General features: G+C 36.6%; 1 protein-coding gene across 1 annotated transcript in view; it reads right to left on the bottom strand.

Annotated features, from left to right (window-relative positions):
• USP32 (ubiquitin specific peptidase 32) overlaps positions 1-20,063 on the bottom strand; it is a 191,442-nt gene that overhangs the window by 122,296 nt on the left and 49,083 nt on the right. Inside the window, exon 2 of the mRNA XM_006899474.1 lies at positions 3,302-3,429. Coding sequence (XP_006899536.1) covers positions 3,302-3,429 — 128 coding nt within the window. The remainder of the gene's footprint in view (positions 1-3,301; positions 3,430-20,063) is intronic.

The following is a 20,063-nucleotide window of genomic DNA, read 5'->3' as shown; positions in this document are numbered from 1 at the left end:
AGGAAGGAAGGAAGGAAGGAAGGAAGGAAGGAAGGAAGGAAGGAAGGAGAAGAAAAAAAAAGAAAAGACAAAAATGTATGTCCGAAGATATTCTGAAATTTGCATTAGAACATCCAGAGGCAAGAAATCTGGAGGAGAGATGAATAGAAGGGAAGAAATTTGGAGGAGAGCTGTAGAGAAGATTTTAAAGGGCAGCTTTAAAAACCAAAGAAAATTATTTTAATGAAATGTGTAAAGAGATGGTGTTAGAAAACCAAAAGGGAAGGACATGTTCAGCATTTCTCAAACTGAAAGAACTGAAGAACAAATAAAAGCCTAAAATTGCAATGTGGAAGGATTACATAAGCAAAATCTTGAATGATGTAGGAAGCATCAAAAGATAGGAAGAATATAGAGTCACTGACCAAAAAGAACTGGCTGACACGGAACCACCCTAAAAAGTAGGATATGACCAAGAGAACCAAAGGTAAATGAAGATCCAACTTTTAATTTTTGTTAAAATTAATAAAGAAAAATGAACCAAAGGTAATGAAGGAAGAAATTCAAGCTGCACTGAAGGCATAAACAAAAAAAATAATGTCCCCCAAAATTGATAAAATATTTATTGTTGTACACAAGGTCACTATAAAACTTGGGCTCACTGCTATCTGGACCCACATAAAATAAGGTGAATACAAGCATTGTCTTTCAGTGGTAAACTTTCACATTCTATGTGCGGCAGATTCAATTTTGATTACTGGCCAATGCACCTCAAGCATGTATCTGTTTGTGGACACTAGTATGGTGCTGCTAAGATGCTGAACAAGCCTCAGCAGAGGTTTCAAATTAAAATAGATGAGAAGAAACACTTGATCTACCAATAAAAATCAGCTAATGTATTGAAGCTCAATATCAAGAAGACAAAATTCTCACCACTGGGCCAACTGGCAGCACCATGAAAGATAGAGAAGAGACTGAGCTTGTTAACAATTACAGCCTGCTCCGCTCCTCAATCAATACTCTTGGTACCAAAAAAAAAAAAATACTCTTGGTACCAGCAATAAGGAAATCAAAAGACAAATTGCACTGGGAAAATCTGCTATCAGGGACCTACCTCTCCAGAGTACTCTAGAGACTAAGAAGCACCTGATTCAGGCCATGATCTTCACAATTACTTGCCATGCATCAGAGAGCTGGACAGTGACCAAGGACGAGAAGAAGAATCAGTGCCTTTGAGTTGTGGCGCTGGAGAGGAGTACTGAACATACCATGGACTGCCAGGAAAATTAAGCCCGTGGAGAGGGTGAAACCAAGTTTCTTCTTAGAGACCAGAATTTTGAAGCTCCATCTCACATACTTTGAGCATGTGGCCAGGAGGAACCAATCCCTTGGAGAAGGACATCCTGCTTGGAAGGATGGAGGGACAGTACAGCAAAGGAAGATCCCAGTTGAGATTAATTGATAACCGTAACTGCGGCAATGAGGGTAGATGTGTCAGAGTCAGTGAGACTGATTCAATATGGGGTAGCTTCAGAGCTGTTGTACATAGGGTCGCTAGGAGTCCCAGGCGACTCAACAGCACATAACAACAGTAACATGGTTACAATGGTCTGACACTAATGCACATGGGTTCAACCACAAATAGGTGTCAACCATATGACAGTTACCAACTGCCTACATATGTATATAGATACACATGTTGTTGTTGTTCATTGCCATCGAGTCAAGTGCGATTGATAGCTACTCTATGAACAAAAGACCTAATGCCTTTCCATACCTATTGTCAATGCCAAGTTCTCAGGGTTTCCAGAGGCATGGGAGCTCCACCAAACACTGTCCACATTGGGAAACCATTCATGTATTTGATACCCCAATGGTACAAGGATAGATGCACATATAGATAAATACACATATGCAGAGTGGTGGCTCAGATATTCTGACCAAAGTTTTTTCTTTTTTTTTTTCTATAATTATATTTTATTAATTTTCATAAACATTTACAGAGATTTTGGGTTTCCATTCATTCATTGTTGCACTACAAAGTTTTTTCTAGAAACATAAAATTATAGGGTGCCTGGAATTTTTTCACTATTAAGAAAGGATAGCTAAAAAGAGAGAGGCTGAAGGTATATATTTGAATTTATAATACCTTGCATGAATTAATATAGACATAGTTTAAGCTTTTTAATTGGTAGCTTACATATATACTTGTTTGTTGTAATGTACCTTTGAGTCAGAAATGACCTATATCTGACCCATCTGAAGGTTTTCAGAGGCAGTAAAGTACATGGGAGGAGACTGCCACTCTTTCTCCCATGAAGCAGCTGGTGGATTCGTATCATGTGCCTTTGAACTGACAGCGTAATTCCTTAGCACTAAATCACCAGAGCTCCCTAAAGTTATATCCTAAAGTAAAGAATTCTAAATTCTAAGTTTATATTATACTAGTACTTCAAGACAAGATGAAAACAAAATTTGAAGATAAATAATACTAAATCAGTGAACTTAATAATTTTAGGGGAAATGCTATCCCTATCTAAACTATTAAAGAATAACAGAAGATTAAAGTATAGTTTTACACACAATGTATGTAAGAAACACATAATATATTCTACCTCCCACTTAATAAACCTTAAAATACAAAACAGTTAACAGTTTCTATATAAACCAAAGGTTCAAATCCATGCAACACAGACTAGAAAATAGAATCTGCCATTAATTAGAAATTATAAATTAAGGTCTATAGAAGATGCCAAATTTTAATATTATCATTTTCACTATTTTATTCTTACTTCATATTTAAATTACAGTATCTGTATATAAATAATTACAAAGAGTACATCTTGTTTTAGAAAATATTTTTATCTCTACCTTAACATTTTAGCAGAGTTTAAATGATCCTTTAGAAGTTTCAGTAAGTTAATATTTCATATACAACATTTAATTGTATATAATTACCTGGTTTTACTACACAGAAGAGACTTTTCTAACACAAAATTTATAAAAACCCACTTTCAATGTAAAATGATATGGCACAGATGAAGTCTGTAAGAATGAAAAGTCAGTCATACAAATGGTCCTATAATTATAATTAGTGGCTATTAAAGCTCAAAAGTACAAAAGAAGCAGAATTACAGCTCTGCAGAATTCCAACTTGCTATCTAAGAACATAGCCATACTGACATCTAAAACAATATTTGTTTACTTTCTAGGCAAGACAAATAACTGTGGAAAGATTAAATCTGTCAAGGCCAGGAGGCCCTTCATGAGCTCAGCCTGTTGGATAACTATCTCAAAGGAAAACCAGAGTTGTTAAGATTACCTCGGCAACTTTTGGAGGTACTCCATCCCCAAGCACTTCCCTGATGAAGCAGTGCTGTCCCATATAATATGAGAGTCCACAGGTTCTCTTGAAGGCATCTTTCAGGCGTTTCAGCTCTACATCTGTAACTGCAATTCAGAAACATAAAATGAATGAAAAACCAGACAGAAAAGAAGACTCATAATTTATATATTCTTTCCAATATAATTCTTAATAAAAATTAGCAGATATTACTTCTCTTTCCAGATAAGTTTTTTTTTAAAGTTCAGAGATATTTTCTTGTTATGCTGTAATATTTTCAAATCTGGTCCAAAAAATAAGTATGAAAAAAATATGCAAGTTCTTCACATGTTATTTTAAAAAGACACACCTTGAAATTACCCATATAAATTATAAACAGAGTCAGAAAATAGGCTTCTGATTAGCAAATACCTTAAAGAGCATTTGATTAGTGTAGTCAGCAGCAATACGTGAACTTCCTTTAGGATAAAATTTACATTATCTGTACTCCTTGAAGACATATTCATTTATGTAAAAGACTCTCAAGTTCAGCTTAGATTTTGTCATCGTTTAAAAAGAAAATACTCTGGGGGAGAGGAAGAAAAAGGAGGAGGGGAGAGGAAGGAGTAGCGAGGAAAATATGCAACAATAAATGAATTTTTAAAAGAAAATATAGATTATAGCAACAACTTAAAAATTCTAGACACCAATCGTCAAAAAAGCAAGTACAATTACTGAGCCAGTATTTTATTTTACATATTCAAGATTGAAAACTTTAAAAAACAAAATAAACTCTTTCTTCAGCAATAGAAAAACAAATACTTTCATATTAAATGGTTAGCATAATGATCAACATGGAGACAGAGAAATAAATGTGCATTGGCTCATAGTAAGAGAAAGAGAAAGGAGCTCTGGTGGCCTAGTGCTATGAATGTGCTCTATAATCCTGAAGGTTTGTAATTACTGCTTCTGAAAACCCATTGGAGGGTCAGCTAGGGGTCAGTTCTGACTCAATAGTAAACAACAACAGGGGAAAAAGATAAATGAAACCTTCTGGAAAGAAAGTATGATTACATTAAATCTTAAAGGATAAACCTAAGGGGGGGAGGGTAAAGCGAAGGGCACAGCAGGCAGAGATAATGCTTTGCTTCAGACATCCCATTACTAGAGAACAAAATAAATAAAGCAGCAAGTAGTAAATGATAAGCCTCAAGAGGTGGCAAGAACAAATCATGGATTTCTTTCTTTCATAAGGAGGAGCTTGGATGTAACGTTGTAAGAGAAACAAGCAAATCCAACTGGTGCTCAGACTACCTCAATTCAGCTCATGTCTGAGTTGGAACAAACACACAGCTGACCATCCAGCTGTAATATCCCTAGTGCCACGGACTCTTCTAAATTTTCAGTCATTCTTGGATAATCTTCAGCAGAATCTTGCTTGCATGTGATATCAATGATACAGAAAACAAAATTTTGGTCTAGTCAACAACCTCAAAGCCAAAAGCATTACTACTACCATACTAAGAAGAAAGGGGTGGTGGGGGAAAGGAACCAAATCTGGGAATAATCTAGGAGGAAGGGTCAATATAATCTGTTGCTTTAGTGGGAATAAAAGCAGTTTAGAATATGACCCAATATCTTCCCTGGGAAACACTGAAAGATGGTGGAGTTTTGGTATAAACAGGAAATATATTTTTTAAAAATAATAAACTTATTTCTGGATATTTTTATTATGAGGAATCTTAACTATCCACTGGAATTCTAGAATTGTACAGAATTATAACTATAGAGCTTATTTAAAAAAGGTTTAATAGATTTCATCAGCTTCCAGATGACATTTAAAATCACATATAAAAAAGAGTAAGCCACCTTCAAAACTGAAAACTTAAAGGGTGTGCAGAAGAAGAAAATAATTCAAACGATAAGAAAAAGAATAACAGGGAGCTCTGGTGGCCTAGTGGCAAGAAGCTGCACTGCAATCCCAGAGGCATGCAGTTCAAATCCACCAGATTCTCTGCTGGAAAAGGAGTGATAATCTCCTCCTGTAAGAGTCAGATCTGATTTGACAGTACACACACACAAAATAATAAAATTAATTAAAAAAAAAGAAACAGAATAACAGAAGAAGAAATAAAAGAGAGGATGGTCTCCATAGGCCAAGAAAAAAAGGACTGATCGACAGTATCAAATAAAACTGAAAAGAGCAGCAAGATAAAGACTAAAGAATGCCTAGTACACAGCTAATCACTCAATAAATGTCTGTTATGGGGAAGAAATGTTGATAAGTTCAACAACATGTAGAGCAGTGATAAAATATTAAGATGTGTTCTGGAAAACAATGTATTCAAATTTTATAAACTAGTATTAAAAAAAAAGATGTAATACCTGAATGAGTAGCTAGAGAAAAGTATGAATATGAGGTACTTAACTCATTAAAAAAAGGAATTACAAAAAATAGGAATCACTAGTTTTTTTCTTTTTTAAACTGCAGAAGTGGAAAATAGAGCATCCTTAAGTCATAAATTACAGTAATTGAAAAGATAAGACTTTGACTATTAGAAACCCTATTTCTTTAAAATGTATAGTTTTCATTATTGGTTTTTCTAATAAATTAGGCTGCACACAGTCTAGTAGAGACCGGGAGAAAATCAACAAGTAGAACACATTACAAAAGTCTCATGCACTATTGGTTACAGATTATTTGAAGAGGTGTCTGAAAATATGTTTTTTAAAAACCACAATCTCATGATGATAGGATTTATGTATTTAGAGTGGGAGAAAAGATATACATAACAAGCTTTTGAAAACATTTACACAAAGCAGACAATGCCCATCAACAAAGAGCAAGTTGAACAAGCTATGGTATATTCTCAAAACAGTACCAAGTGTCTAAAATGTTCCACAAATCCATATACACTCAAACAAGAATACATAAAAGCATTTACTTGGAAAACTTTTCATATTTTCTGAAACAAGAAAACAGAAGTCCTAACAAGTGAACCAATATTATGAAAGGAGAAAAGACTCAAGATTGAAGTACTCAAAGATTTCATTTTGCTTGTATCCACAATCAATATGCTCAAAAGCAGCAGGTAAGCAATTAGTATCTCTTTAAGGGCTAAGAAGGGGTAAGTTATTGCTGTTGTTATGTGCCATCTAGTCAAGTGTAACTCAAAAGATCTAAACCTGGCCCTACCCTGTGCCATCGTCAGCCTAATGTTACAGTCACTGTGTCAATCCACCATGTTGAAAGTCATCTTATCCTACACTGATCCCTTATCTTTCCAAGCATGATGTCCTTGCCAAGGACTGGCCCCTCCTAACAGCAAGCTTAAAGTATGCAAGATGAAGAAGCTTCACTATCCTTGCCTCCAAGAAGCACCCTGGTCATACTTTTTCTAAGACATATTTGTTCCAAGACACAATCACGATTGTGAGATATTCAATACTCTTTTCCAATATCACAACTTAAAAGACATCTGTTCTTCTGTCATGCTTATCCAATACCCAAATTTGAGATGCACAGCAAGTAATCGAAAAGACTATGGCTTGGATCAGATATGTCTTAGTCCCTGCTCTTCACCACTTCAGAGAGTTCTCTAACAGCAGATTTTTCCAATGTGATAGGTCTTCTGTGATTTCTTAACTGCTGGTACCAAGGGTGTTAACTGTAGATCCAATTATGATTCAGTCATTGACAATTTTAATCTTTTTCCATCTCTCATGATGTTGACTACTGGCCCTGTGATGAGCATTTTTGTTTGCCTGATGATGAAATATAACCCACAGATTTTTTGCAGCAAGCACTTCAAGTCCTTTTCACTTTCAGCAAGCAAAGTTGTATCATCTGCATAACCCAGATTGTTGATAAGTCTTCTACCAATTCTGAGGCAACTTTCTTCTTCATACATCCTAATGTATACCTTTCTTGATTTTAAACCATGCAGTGTTCCCTTGCTCTGTTCACACAACACATAGTAGAGATTAAGAAATGCTGAATGAGTTCTTGGTATTTTTTTCCAATATGTCAATTGGTATTCCATCAATTCTTTATTTTTTGCCAATATCTTGAGTGCCCCTTAAAACGTCTTCCTTCATTACCACTGGTTCTTGATTGTGGGAAATCACATTTCAAGTTAAATATTAATGACAAACCAAATGCCGTATCAGGATATGATGGAGGTGCAAATACAAGTCAGAATTCCCCCTAAGAAAGTGCCACAACAGACCTTAGGTGTTCACAGGTGTTAAGTGCCAAGGGAGACCTTAGGCCTTGGGCATTTTCACAATTCTAGGATTGTATTTGCTAACCCCTCTTAAGTCAAGCAAAAGGTTTTCAATAGAAAGAGCTTAGCTTCATTTACATAAAATTCTCTTTGTGATTTGCTCCCTGGCAATTTTCAATAAAGACACAGGGAAGCTGGGTTCTGCGCTTCATTTCTTCCAGCTGTTTGACCCCTGCTTTGAGCTGTTTCTCCTCCATTCTTGGTGTCCTGTCTTGTTCTTTATTCTTTACCTTCCGTCGACAACACTTGATCATATGCTATTTCCTGAAATGATTCCATGGCAGTCAATTCTCTTTGGTACAATGTGTATTCCATCTTCTTTTGAGGTTTCCTGGATCATTCAAGATCCAGGAAAAGTATGCCATAGCATACTTCAGTAATACAAGGCTTAATTCCCCCCTCCCCCAGATCATACAGATTAAGAAATGCTTAGTGAGTTCTTATCTTTTTGTTTTCTAACTCCAGCTCTCTACATTTGTTATAACACTTTGCTTTGTCTTCTCGAACTGCCCTTCAAAATTTCTGCTCTCTTTTATTTTGGCATTTGTTTTGTCTTCTCTTTGTTCTTTGTTTTCAGAGTCTCTTATACATCCACTTTGGTCTTTTCTTTCCCCCTTGTCTTTAAAGTAACTTTTTGCTTCCTTCATGGATGTTATTTTTTATGTTATCCCATTAACTTGTCTGGTCTTCCGTCATTATTGTAAAATGCCTCAAGCCTATTCTTGAGATAGTTTGTAAATCCAGGTAGGATAAATTCAAGGTCTTCATATTCTTCTTTTTTTTTTTTTAAATGGCCTTGTTTTCGTTTTCTTCCACTTCATTTTGAACTGGCACATGAGTAACTGATGGTCTGTTCCACAGTCAGAACCTAGCCTGGTTTTGACTGCTGATATTGAGATTATCCAATGATTCTTTCCACAGATATAATCAATAGGTTTTCTGTATAGTCCATCATGTGAGGTCCACGTGTGTAGTCACCACTTGTGGTATTTGCCATGATAAAACTGTGAGGTAAAAAAAGGCCACAGAGAGCCAGATAAAGTGAAACAAAGGAGTTTATTATTAGCTCTTGTATGGGGAGGGGAAGTCACATGTGGGCAAGCTACAACAAAAGTTTTGTTGGAGGAAGGCTGGTTATTTGGTGGTCAGCTCTCTGTGGAAGATGCTGACTGGATGCCCTCTGCCCATTACCATGTATGGAGGTACTCTCAGGACCCTCAGGTGGGTTGCGTCACAGCTGACATTAGTTAGGATGTGGCCGGTGGTCATGCTCTCTTCTGAATGGCTGTAGTCATTTTACACCAGGCTGATTGGAATGTCTCCCAGGAGGTATAGTCAGCATGGAATGCTGCCCAGCTTTCAGGTGGCCTTTCATTTTAACCCTCTGTGCAAAATTCAATCATTTATTCTCCAGACTCATTTCTATCACCAAATCCATATTTCCCAACCACTTAATCTTTTTTCTTTGTTACCAATTTTTGTGTTCTAGTCACCAATTATTATTAATGAATCTTGACTGTATGTTTGATCTATTTCAGACTGTCAAAGTTGGGAGGAAAATCTCAATAATATGAAGAGCTTAAGAACAGATTAGCTGAAAGTCTATTCTAAAGACTAGTAAAACCCACTGTCCATTGTCCCACATGGCACTCAAGACACCAATCTGCTACTCCCTCCTCTTCCTGTTCACACCAAACTTTCAGATTGAGATATTTAACAAGAAACCAGAGATATATTTTCTGGAAAAACTTGAGATAGAGAGACTTCAAACATGGAAACACCAGTTTAAATCCAGAGTTGTAGTCAGAATAATGATCTGCATGAGAAAGGGTAAAAGAGATTACATTTAAAAAAAAATTAAGATTACACTAACATATAGACTCCTACCCTGACCGTAGGGTAACCGCATATGTATCATAGCCTTGGAAATGCAATGGAGGCTCAGCGAGGAGTCAGTTACAATTCAATGGCAATGAGTCCACATTTTGAGTTAAGGAAGAATAAATGAACAATGTTCTCTGAAGAAAGTAAATGATCCCAGAACAAGGACCAACTGTAAATGATCCCAGAACAAAGACCCAACTGCTACTAACATGTGGTAGAGGGAGGGGGTTTTCAGCTCTCCTTTTAGAGATCAAACTCACCAGTAAGTAATCTAAAAGAAAAAAATCCACAAATTAACAAGTCATACATTAAAGCACAAAAAGCCTTCTTTTTTTTTTTTTACAAAAAGCCTTCTGATCAACTTTGTAATAATTAATAGAAGGATAGTTTAGAATTTCCTTATAAAGTTAAAAATATACAAGTCATGATATTTTCAACTGTTCCATACACATGAAAGATGAATAATGAATAAAGAAGACCAAAGAAGAATCAATGCCTTCGAATTTTGGTGTTGGCAGAGAACCCTGAATACACCATGGACTTACAAAAGAACAAACAAATCACTTTTAGAAAAATTTAAGCCAGTGTGCTTCTTAGAAGCAAGGATGGTGAGCCTTTGCCTTAGATAACAGTGGATGTTATCAGAAGAGGCCAGTCCCTGAGAACGGTATCATGCTTGGAAAAGAAGAGGGTCTGCAAAAGAGAAAAGAGAATCTTAAGGTGTCAGGCACAAAGACTACAACAATGGGCTTAAACACAACAGAGATTTGTGCAGATGGCACAAGATTAAGCATGGTTTCATTCTGTTGTACACAGGATTACTTGGAGTCGGAGCTCACTCGACATCACATAACAACTGTCGCACTGAGTCAACTACAACTCACAGCAAACTTATTAACAACAAATCTGTACTCTGTCCTATCTTGTGCCATCCTCACCATTCCTGATATATTCAAGCCCACAGCTACAGTCACTGTGTTATCCATGGGGGGAGAGAGGGAGAGGACGACGGTGGTCTTTCTCTTTTTCGCTGACCCTCCTCCACCTTTCTAAGCATAATGTCCTTTTCCGAGGACATGCCCCTCCTAACATGTCTAAAGTATATGAGACAGTTTCCCTACCCTTGCCTTTAAGGATCACCCACCCACACTTGTTTCACTTCCTCCAAGACAAATCTGTATGTTCTTTTGTCAGTCCATGGTATATTCAATGTTCCCTGCCAACACAACAATTCAAAGTCATCAATACTTTGGTCTTCCTTATTCACTGTCTAACTTTCACAGGCATATGAACTCAGCAATTCAACTCACTGCCATTAAGTGGGAATAAATTCATAGCTAACACTCCAGTGAGTTTCCAGAGGCTGTAAATCACAGGGGAGGAGATTGCCTATCTTTCTAATAAAGAGCCACTAGTGGATTCAAAGCACCAGAAAGCTGTTGCCTTGAGATGGCTTGAATAAAGCATATATTAGCCTTTAAATAACATCTTTTTTTTAAAGTAACATCTTTTGTATCATCTCATTCCAGCAACAGCAAAGTTCAACAAGACAGCAAATAATAAATACTGCTGAGGATGTGGTGAGATTGGAATTCTCGCACACTGCTGGTGGCAATTAAGTGTTTCTTCAAAAAGCTGAAAATAGAACTGCTATTTGAGACAGTTATTCCACTACTTAGGATTATAAGGAAATAAGAGCTGTGACATGAACAGATATATGCATACTCATGTTTATTTTAATACTATTCATAAAAACAAAGAGAAACCAACCCAAGTGTCCCATCAAACAAATGGACAGAAAAACTACGGTATATTCACACAACAAAGTATTCTGCAACAATGAAAAACAATGAAGAAGTCACACTACACAACATGGATGAGTCTAGAAGATACAATGCTAAGTGAAATAAATCAGTCACAAAAAGTAAATACTATATAAGATCACTGTAATAGAGGACTAGAGAAATGTTTACATACAGAGAGAATCAATCTAGTATGGTTACCAGAGGGTGTAATAGGGGGTAGAAAATTAATATGAGAGTTAATAAAACACTGATTGGGAAGGACAATGCGGAGTGAATGATCACCCACTGTTCACTGTAACCAGTGCTGTGGAATAGAATGTGCATATATGATTGATTGTAAAAAAACAAACACCACAATATACTTTGTAAACTATCGAGCAAATCACAGCAAATTTTAAAAGTGACATTCCTGATTGCAGAGTAGCAATATGTTTGATAGATGGCAAGAACACGGAAAGGAACGAGGGAATAAAAAATGGCACAGAGTTTAGAAGACATTAGTACTGACAAGAAAGGAAGATCTGAGAGGCTAGAATGTAAGGTGTGAAGACTGAAAGGGAGATAAATATGGGGGGGAAGTAGAAGGAATATTTAGGACGGTGATAAATATGAGAATTTAGACATTTTCAGGTGTTATCCTTTTAGAAGAATTATTTTATAATAAAGTGAAATAAATATACTAAGGTGTAAAAATCTTAAATTGGGTATTCTTATTTGGAAGTTGCTAAAAAAGCAAATCTCTGTTTTATTGGAACCCTTCATAGTGCTGTGGTTTGTGTTCAGCTGCTAACGAAAAGGTCAGTAGTTCAATCCACCAGCTACTTCATAGGCTATATGGCAATCCATCAAGACTAGTCTAGAAATCCTACAGGGCAGTTCTACTCTGCCCTGTAGGGTTGGTATAAATTGGAAATGACCGCAACAGGTTTGGATCTTGTTTCTTGCCCTTAATTTGCAGTAGAGGGGAGGGTTTTTATTAAATGTGCAGTCTTCACATTTTTGCTATTGTTGTTGTTTTGCTATTGATGTTAGGTGCTGTCAAGTCGACTACTACTCATGGTGACTCTATTAACCTATCTGGTTCATAGTCACTGTGTCAATCCATCTTGCTAAGGGCCTTCCTTTCTTTCACTGACCCTCCACCCTTTCCAAACATGATGTCCTTTTCCAAGGGCTGACTCCTCCTAACAACATGCCCAAAGTATGTGAGACAAAGTCTCCTCATCTTTGCCACTTTCTAACTTTCAGATGCATCATGATTAAAGATCATGGCTTGAATCAGGCATACATTATCTTTAAAATGACATCACTGCTCCTCAGCACCTTGGAGATATCCTTGACAGTAGATTTCCCCAATGCAACACATCTTTTGATTTCTTGACTGCTGGTACCAAGAGTGCTGATTGTGGATTCCAAGTAAGATGGTAATAACAACTTCAACTTTCTTTTCATTTATCATGATGGTGCTTATTGGCCCAGTGATGAGAATTTTTGTTTTCTTAATGTTTACCTTATTGAAGACTGTAGTCTGTGATCTTTCGCAGCAAGCATCTCAGGCCCTCCTCACTATGAGCAAGCAAGGTTGTGTTATCCGTATAGCACAGGTTGCTAATGAGTCTTTCTCCAATCCTAATGCCACTTTCTTCTATATGAAGTCCAGCTTCTTAAATGTTCTGGTCTGCATACAGCTTGAATAGGTATGGAGAAAGAATACAGCCCTGAAGCCCACCTTCCTTGATTTTAAAACCATACAACAATTCCTTGTTCTGTCTGGAAAATAGCCTCTTTGTCTATGTATAGGTTTTACATGAGCACAATTAGTGTTCCGTGACTCCCATTTTTCTCAATGTTAGTCATAATTTGTTATGATCCACAGTCATAAACACAACATATTCTGATCCAAGTCATGCATAGTATTTAAAATTGCTTTGTGTACATCTAAAAGTTGGAAAATGAGTAAGGAAGACCAAAGAACTGGTATCTTTGAATTGTGGTCTGGTAAAGAGTACTGATACACCGTGCACTTCCAAAAGAACAAACAAATCTGCTTTGGAAATTTTATGGAGAAAGTGCAACCAGAGTGCTCCTTACAGGCAAGAATGGTGAAATCCCATTATCACATACTTTGAGCATATGGTCAGGAGGGGCTAGTGCTTGAAAAAGACATCATTCATGCTGGGAAAGGTTGTTGTTGTTGTTGCTGTTATGTGCCGTCGAGTCGCTTGCGACTCATAGCGACCCTATGTACAACAGCCCTAAACTCTGCTCTGTCCTGTGCCAATCGCACTGTCTCTGACACTCCCATCCTGATTATCCTAGTCACTGAATCAATCCACCTCATAGAGGGCCTTCCTCTCCTGTGCTGTCCCTCCACCCTCCCAAGCATGATGTCCCTCTCCAAGGACCGGTCTCTCCTCACAACATGTCCAAAGTATGTTAGATGGAGCCTCAGAATCTTTGCCTCCAAGGAACCACCCAGTTTAACCCTTTCCAGGACAAATCTGTTTGTTTTCCTAGCAGTCCATGGTATTCTCAATACTCTTCTCCAGCACCACAGCTCAAAGGCATCAGTTCTCCTTCTAGCCTCCTTGGTCATTGTCCAACTCTCTGATGCATAACAAGTGGTTGCGAAGACCATGGCCTGTATCAGATGCACCTTAGTCTCCAGAGAGACACCATTGCTCTTCAGTACTTTGGAGAGGTCCCTAACAACAGACTTTCCCATGGCAATGCGCCTTTTAATTTCCTGGAAAGGTAGAAGTGTCAATGAAAGAGAGGAAAATCTTCAAGACAGTGGATTGGCATAATGACTGTAACAATGGCCTTAAGCATGGTAGAGATTGTGAGGTCGGCACAAGATAGGGCAAGGTTCCAAGCTGTTGTTCTCAGAGTTGCTATGAGTTATAGTTGGTTTGATGATATCTAACAAGAGCAACTGGTGACACAGTGGTTAATCAACTGGCTGCTAATCCAAAAGATAGTCCTCTGAGTTCATAAACTGCTTTGTGAAGAGAGAAACGACACTGTGTTCATAAAGATTAATGACTTTAGAAACCTGGTATTATTATGTGCTATTAAGTTAAAATCAAATTATAGCTGACACACTAGTTTTGAGAGATTGAAAACTGCAGGGGAGGAGATTGTCCATCTTTCTTCAGAAGAGCAGCAGGTGGATTAGAAGCCCAGGCCTTTGGATTGGCAGACACCTTACCAATAGAACACCAAACGAGACAATTCTATTCTGTCTTCTAGGGTCACTATAAATTGGAATAAACTCATCACCACCAGGTTTGGTTTGGAGTTTTCTTGGGTCCACCCCCCCCCCCATATTATATAAAAACTATTGGTTTCTATTTCTAATACATTCACAATTAAACTTGATAAGGATATCAAGTACAGGTTCAGGAAAAAATATGCTAAGTCATGCAAAACAATTTAAGTAAGGGAATAACAATCAGGTTTATCTTCACCATCAAGTCAGTATATTTAATAAACTAGATAAAAGTCAGACTGGAGATCTAGAGACCAATGGAGAGACTATGATTCTAGGCCAGTGAAGAAATAAAGACTGTAAGGCAGAAAGAGGTAGATTCAAGAGATATAGTAATGTTAATGAAACAGATTTCTTTAATTCTAAAAGTCTACAAAGAAGAGTCTAGAATGATTTCTAGGTATATGTCTGGTCTGAAGGTGTTCTGGATACCAACGATGAAAATCAAGTTAGTAAGAAAATTTTAATGTTTTATATTATATTTATATTTTTATAGTTCCAATAATAAATAGGTCAAGTCTTCCTTTATTATTTGGATACAGAAGCTAAACAGCTTATGCAGGGTCACATGAAAGGATTAGAACTTATTGTTGCTGAAAGGAAAAGTACATACTTTTAATGGCTCCACAAAACTAGCACATTAAACAAGGAGGAAGAAAAAAATTGGGGGAAAAAAAGGGATAATGCTCATTGTCATCTTTAAACTCTTTGCTAGTTTTTCTTAACATATGTCTTATTCTTTTCTTCTGCAGACAGCATTCCTGTGGACAAACTCTTGAACTCTAGAACACCCTTTTTGTTTTACGAAAACTTGCCAGAGTGAAATACATGAAGAGTCCAAGAGCTTTATTTAATTCATTTCTGCAAAGTTTTTCATAAGATGGGTGTTCTGTATTCCTATTATATATACTGCTTTGTACTGTAACTCTTTCAATTATAGAATTTCATTTCTTTCAAGAACAGGAACAGGTATCTATTTCTTCATCTCTCCCATAGAGCCAAAGCAGTGTCATGCATTCAGATTTTTGCTAAAAGGTTAAAAATTGCTGTTTTAAATAGTTTGGTTTCAAAGACACAACTGAGAATTTAGTAACAAATGATCAGATGTTAGCATTACAAGTAAATAAACCCTGAGAAATATGCCTTTTTTTGCTAAAGTAACTTAATTTTCAAAAACGTGACTAGAAGTAAAATGCCAAATGCAGTAAAGAAATCACAATAAGCATTACTGTATAAAAATCCTTAGTGGAGCTGAGCTGAAGAGAATTTACCTACAAAAAGTATCTCTGGCAGGCTATCTTCAAAGTCACTTCAGATAGATGATAAAGGGCCATCAAGATGAAACAAGTCTGGCAAGAGGCAGCTTACTATAAGTGAGTACGTAGTTTCTTGGCAGTCCACTGGGATAGCAAATAAGCCTCATCAACACCACAATTAAAAGGCATCAATTCTTCTTCATTCTTACTCATTGTCTAACCTGTAGATGCATACAAAACAACTGAATACCCTGGCTTGGATCAACCACACCTGGGTCTTTAAACTGATATCCTTGTTATTTAGCACTTGAAAGACATTTTGACAGTAACTTTTTCCAAGGTCACATATATTTTTATTTCTTGACTGCTACTACCACAATTTCTTGACTGTGGACCCAAGTAAAATGAAATCCTTGACAACTTCAATCTTTTCTCCATCTATCAAGAAGTTGCCTACTGACCCAGTGGTGATAATTTTTGTTTACTTGATGTTGGGATGTAATTTGTATTGAAGACTTTGATCTTTGATCAGCAAGTGTTTCAAGTCTTCCTCACTTTCTGAAAGGTTGGATTATCTGCATAACACAGAGTGTTAATAATACTTCCTTCAATCCTGGTACCACATTCTTCTTCCTATAATTCAGCTTCTCTAATCATTTGCTCAGCAGACATACTGAATGGCCATGAAGTAAGGATACATCTTTCCTGATTTTAAATCATGCCATGTTCCTTTGTTCTGTTCTAACAACAGCTTCTTGATCTACATAGAGATTTTTCAAATGAATACAACTAAGTGTTCATAGATTCCCATTCCTTTCAATGTAATCCATAACTTGTTATGGTACAAACAGTGGAATGCCTTTGCACAGGCAACATGTTGTTGTTGTTGTTGTTGTTAAGTGCTGTCGAGTCGCAGGCGACTCATAGTGACCCTATGAAGGAAAGTCCTCAATGCTTGGGTGTCTCTCATCCTCTCTCCAGGTTCATAGGGTTTCCGGAGGCAAGCTATTATGGAAGTGAATGCCACTCTTCCTTCCAAGCTTTTTTTTTTTTTTTTAAATTTTTTGTTGTTGTTGTTGTTTATTATTTTTGTGTGTGTGTACCGTGAAATCAGATCTGACTGGTACAGGAGGAGATTGTCCCTCCTTCCCGAACAGAGCATCTGGTCCTTCCAAGCTTTTTTTTAATCAGGGAGCTCCACACCACTATCTGTCCACATTGGGTAACCAGCCATTAACGTATTTGACACATCAGTGTCACAGGCAACATAACACAAGTAAATATCTTTCTGATTTCTCTGCTTTTAGCCAAGACTGATCTGATAGTAGAGATGAAATTCTTCATTCTGAATTCAGTTTAAGTTTCTGCAAGTTCCCTGTCAAAGTACTGTTCCAATTGTTTTTTAATAGTCTTCAGCAAGATTTTATTTGCATGTGATATTAATGATGTTGTTTGATAACTTCCACATTCTATGGCATGATCTTTTTTGGGAAAGGGAACAAATATGGATCTCTTCCAGTCAGTTGGCCAAATAGCTAACCTCCGAGTTTCTTCAGATAGACTAGTGAGCCTGTCCAGCCTTGTAACTTTTTCTTAAAACACATCAGTTTGTATCCCATCATTTCTGAGATCTTAATTGTTTGCCAATGTCTTCAGTAAAGCTTGAACTTCATTCCTTCATTATCACTGGTTCTTGGTCACATGATCCTTCCTGAAATGTTTCAATGTCAACCAATTATTTTTGTTACACTGACTCCATGTAGTTCTCCCATTTTCATTTGATGCTTTCCACATCATTCAAGATTTTGTCCACAGAATCCTTCAGTATTATAACTTGAGGCCTGAATGTGTTCCTGTTCTTTCAGCTTGAGATATGATAAGCATGTTCTTCCATTTTTATAATTCTAGGTCTTTAGACATATCATTATAATATTTTACTTTGTCTTCTCAAGCTACGCTTTGAAATCTTCTGTACAGCCTTTTTTTTTTTAAATCCTCCTTAGTGTGTACTGCCAAATTGGATCTGATTGGCACAGGAGGAGATTGCCCCTCCTTCACCAGCAGAGCATCTAGAAGATTTGAACCTCACACCTTCAGGATTGTAGTGCAGCTTCTTGCCACTAAGCCACCAGAGCATTCAGCTCTTTTAATTCAGTATTTCTTGTCTTAATTTTTGTCTTACTTACATTCTAACCCAAGTTTCAGAGTCTCTTCTGACATCCAATTTGGTCTTATCTATTTCCTTTCACCATAATGACCTTTTTCTTTCTTATAAATTAAATCCTTGATGTCATTCCACAACTCTGATCTTGGTTTCTTTACATTAGAATCTCTTACATAAAGATTCATTTTTTTGATGCAGACTGATTTTATGACATTTTAATATATCAATATGTATTTAAAGAGTTAACAAAAAGCATATAAGGAAATGAACTCTAAGTAAGATAATGTATTGGAAGCAGGAGTTGCATCCACTTCCTAAATAACATGCCTCTGGAAACCCTATGAACTTTGATAAATGTCAATAGTTATAGAGGGGCTTCAGGCCTTTTGTTCAGAGGGTCGCTATGAGTCATGCTTGATTCTAAGGCAATCAACAACAAGATAATGTAAAGAGAAAATTTTTAATGGTTTAATTAATTATTCTTTTACAAAAATTAAAGGGCTTCTGAGAATCTCAATTTTATATAGTACCTCCATGAGGTATGAAAGGAAGTCCCAATTTTCATAACTAAGGCTAAAAAGATTGCTTTGCTAATCAAAGCCAATGTTAAACCTAGAATTCTTGTCTCTGAGTCCTAAGCAATACCATTCTTAAGAAAAGTAATAGCTCCCTGGACCTGAAATAACATTCACAGAATTGTCTTTGTGGCAATTATTTTTTAAAAGAAAGATATACACTTAAGATTGACCCTGTGAACCTTAAGACTGGTGTAAGTCCTATTATTATAGCTTAAATTCAATTAACTTTTCAGGGGAGCTCTGGTGGCCTAGTGGCAAGAGGATGTGTGCAATCCTGAAGCAGGTGGTTCAAGGTCACCAGCTGCTCCCAGGGAGAAGGATGGGCAATCTTCTCCTGTTCAATTAATTGCCTCTAAAAACCCACCAGAAAGTCAGTTAAGGATCAGTTCCAACTCAATGGCACACAACAATAACAACTCGTTCTTAATTCAGACCATCAAAATATAAAAAAGCAGGTGATATCATTAAAATGTCCATACTAAGAGCCCTGATGAACCAAAAAATAATCATTGCCAAATTTGAGTATTCACTCTGAGTATCTTCAAGGTAAATCTAAGTATCCAAGTTCTTTCTTATCTTTAAAGCATACATTAGGAAGTCAAAAAGCCTAACTGAAGGATGGGGGGAAATGGGTTAAATGAGATTCTCATGAGAGAGGATAGTCAAATGTTCAATAAACAAGAAAATGTGAGTAATCAAGTAAATGTATATTATATAAGATACTACTAGGCAACTGTTGTTGTCGTCATCATTGTGTACCATAGAGTCGAGACCTCCAATAGGTTTTCAGAGGTAATAAATTGCACAGAAGGATTCTGCCCATCTTTCTCTGCCTGCACAGAAATGACAGATTCAAATAATGAGAAAAGATCATTACAAAGACAGAAGAGGAAGAACAGATTAAAATGCATGTGAGACGAGACTGAAAATTACACTAGAGCCCTAAGAAGACAAAACATACAACAGTGCAGAATAAAAGCTGCATAGCAAAATGGACTAGGGTGGAGGGAGGAAATTGTGCAACAATGAAGGAATGTAAATCTAAGTTCTTTATAAACTTACATTAAAATATCAATTAAAATATTAAAAAGTAGACAAAACAAAGGAGTAAAATGCTAACCGAAGTACAAGAGATGAACTGAGGATTTCAAAGAGCAATATGAGAAGACAAAGTATTAAATGGAATGTGCAAAATGTGCAAAAAGCTGGAGTTAGAGAATAAAAAGGGAAGAATTTTATCTGTGTTTGTAACATTGAAGGAACTAAAGCCAAATTCAAGCCTAGAGTTGCAATCCTGAGAGATGCAATAGACAAAATTTTGAATGATCCAGGAAGCATCAGAAAAAGATGGAAGGAATACACAGACCATACCAAAAAAAAGTGGCTGACAGTGGAAAATGACAGTATCATTACAATGAAATGTGCAAGGAGTTGGAGTCAGAAAATCAAAAGGGCTGAACTCGCTCAGCATATCTTAAGCTCAAGGAACTGAAGAACAAATTCAAACCTCGAGTTGCT

This window comes from Elephantulus edwardii, unplaced genomic scaffold (assembly GCF_000299155.1).
Source record: "Elephantulus edwardii isolate Elephantulus edwardi_28Jun2011 unplaced genomic scaffold, EleEdw1.0 scaffold00257, whole genome shotgun sequence".
Classification (NCBI taxonomy): Eukaryota; Metazoa; Chordata; class Mammalia; order Macroscelidea; family Macroscelididae; genus Elephantulus; species Elephantulus edwardii.
This window is presented reverse-complemented; position numbering and strand designations above follow the sequence as displayed.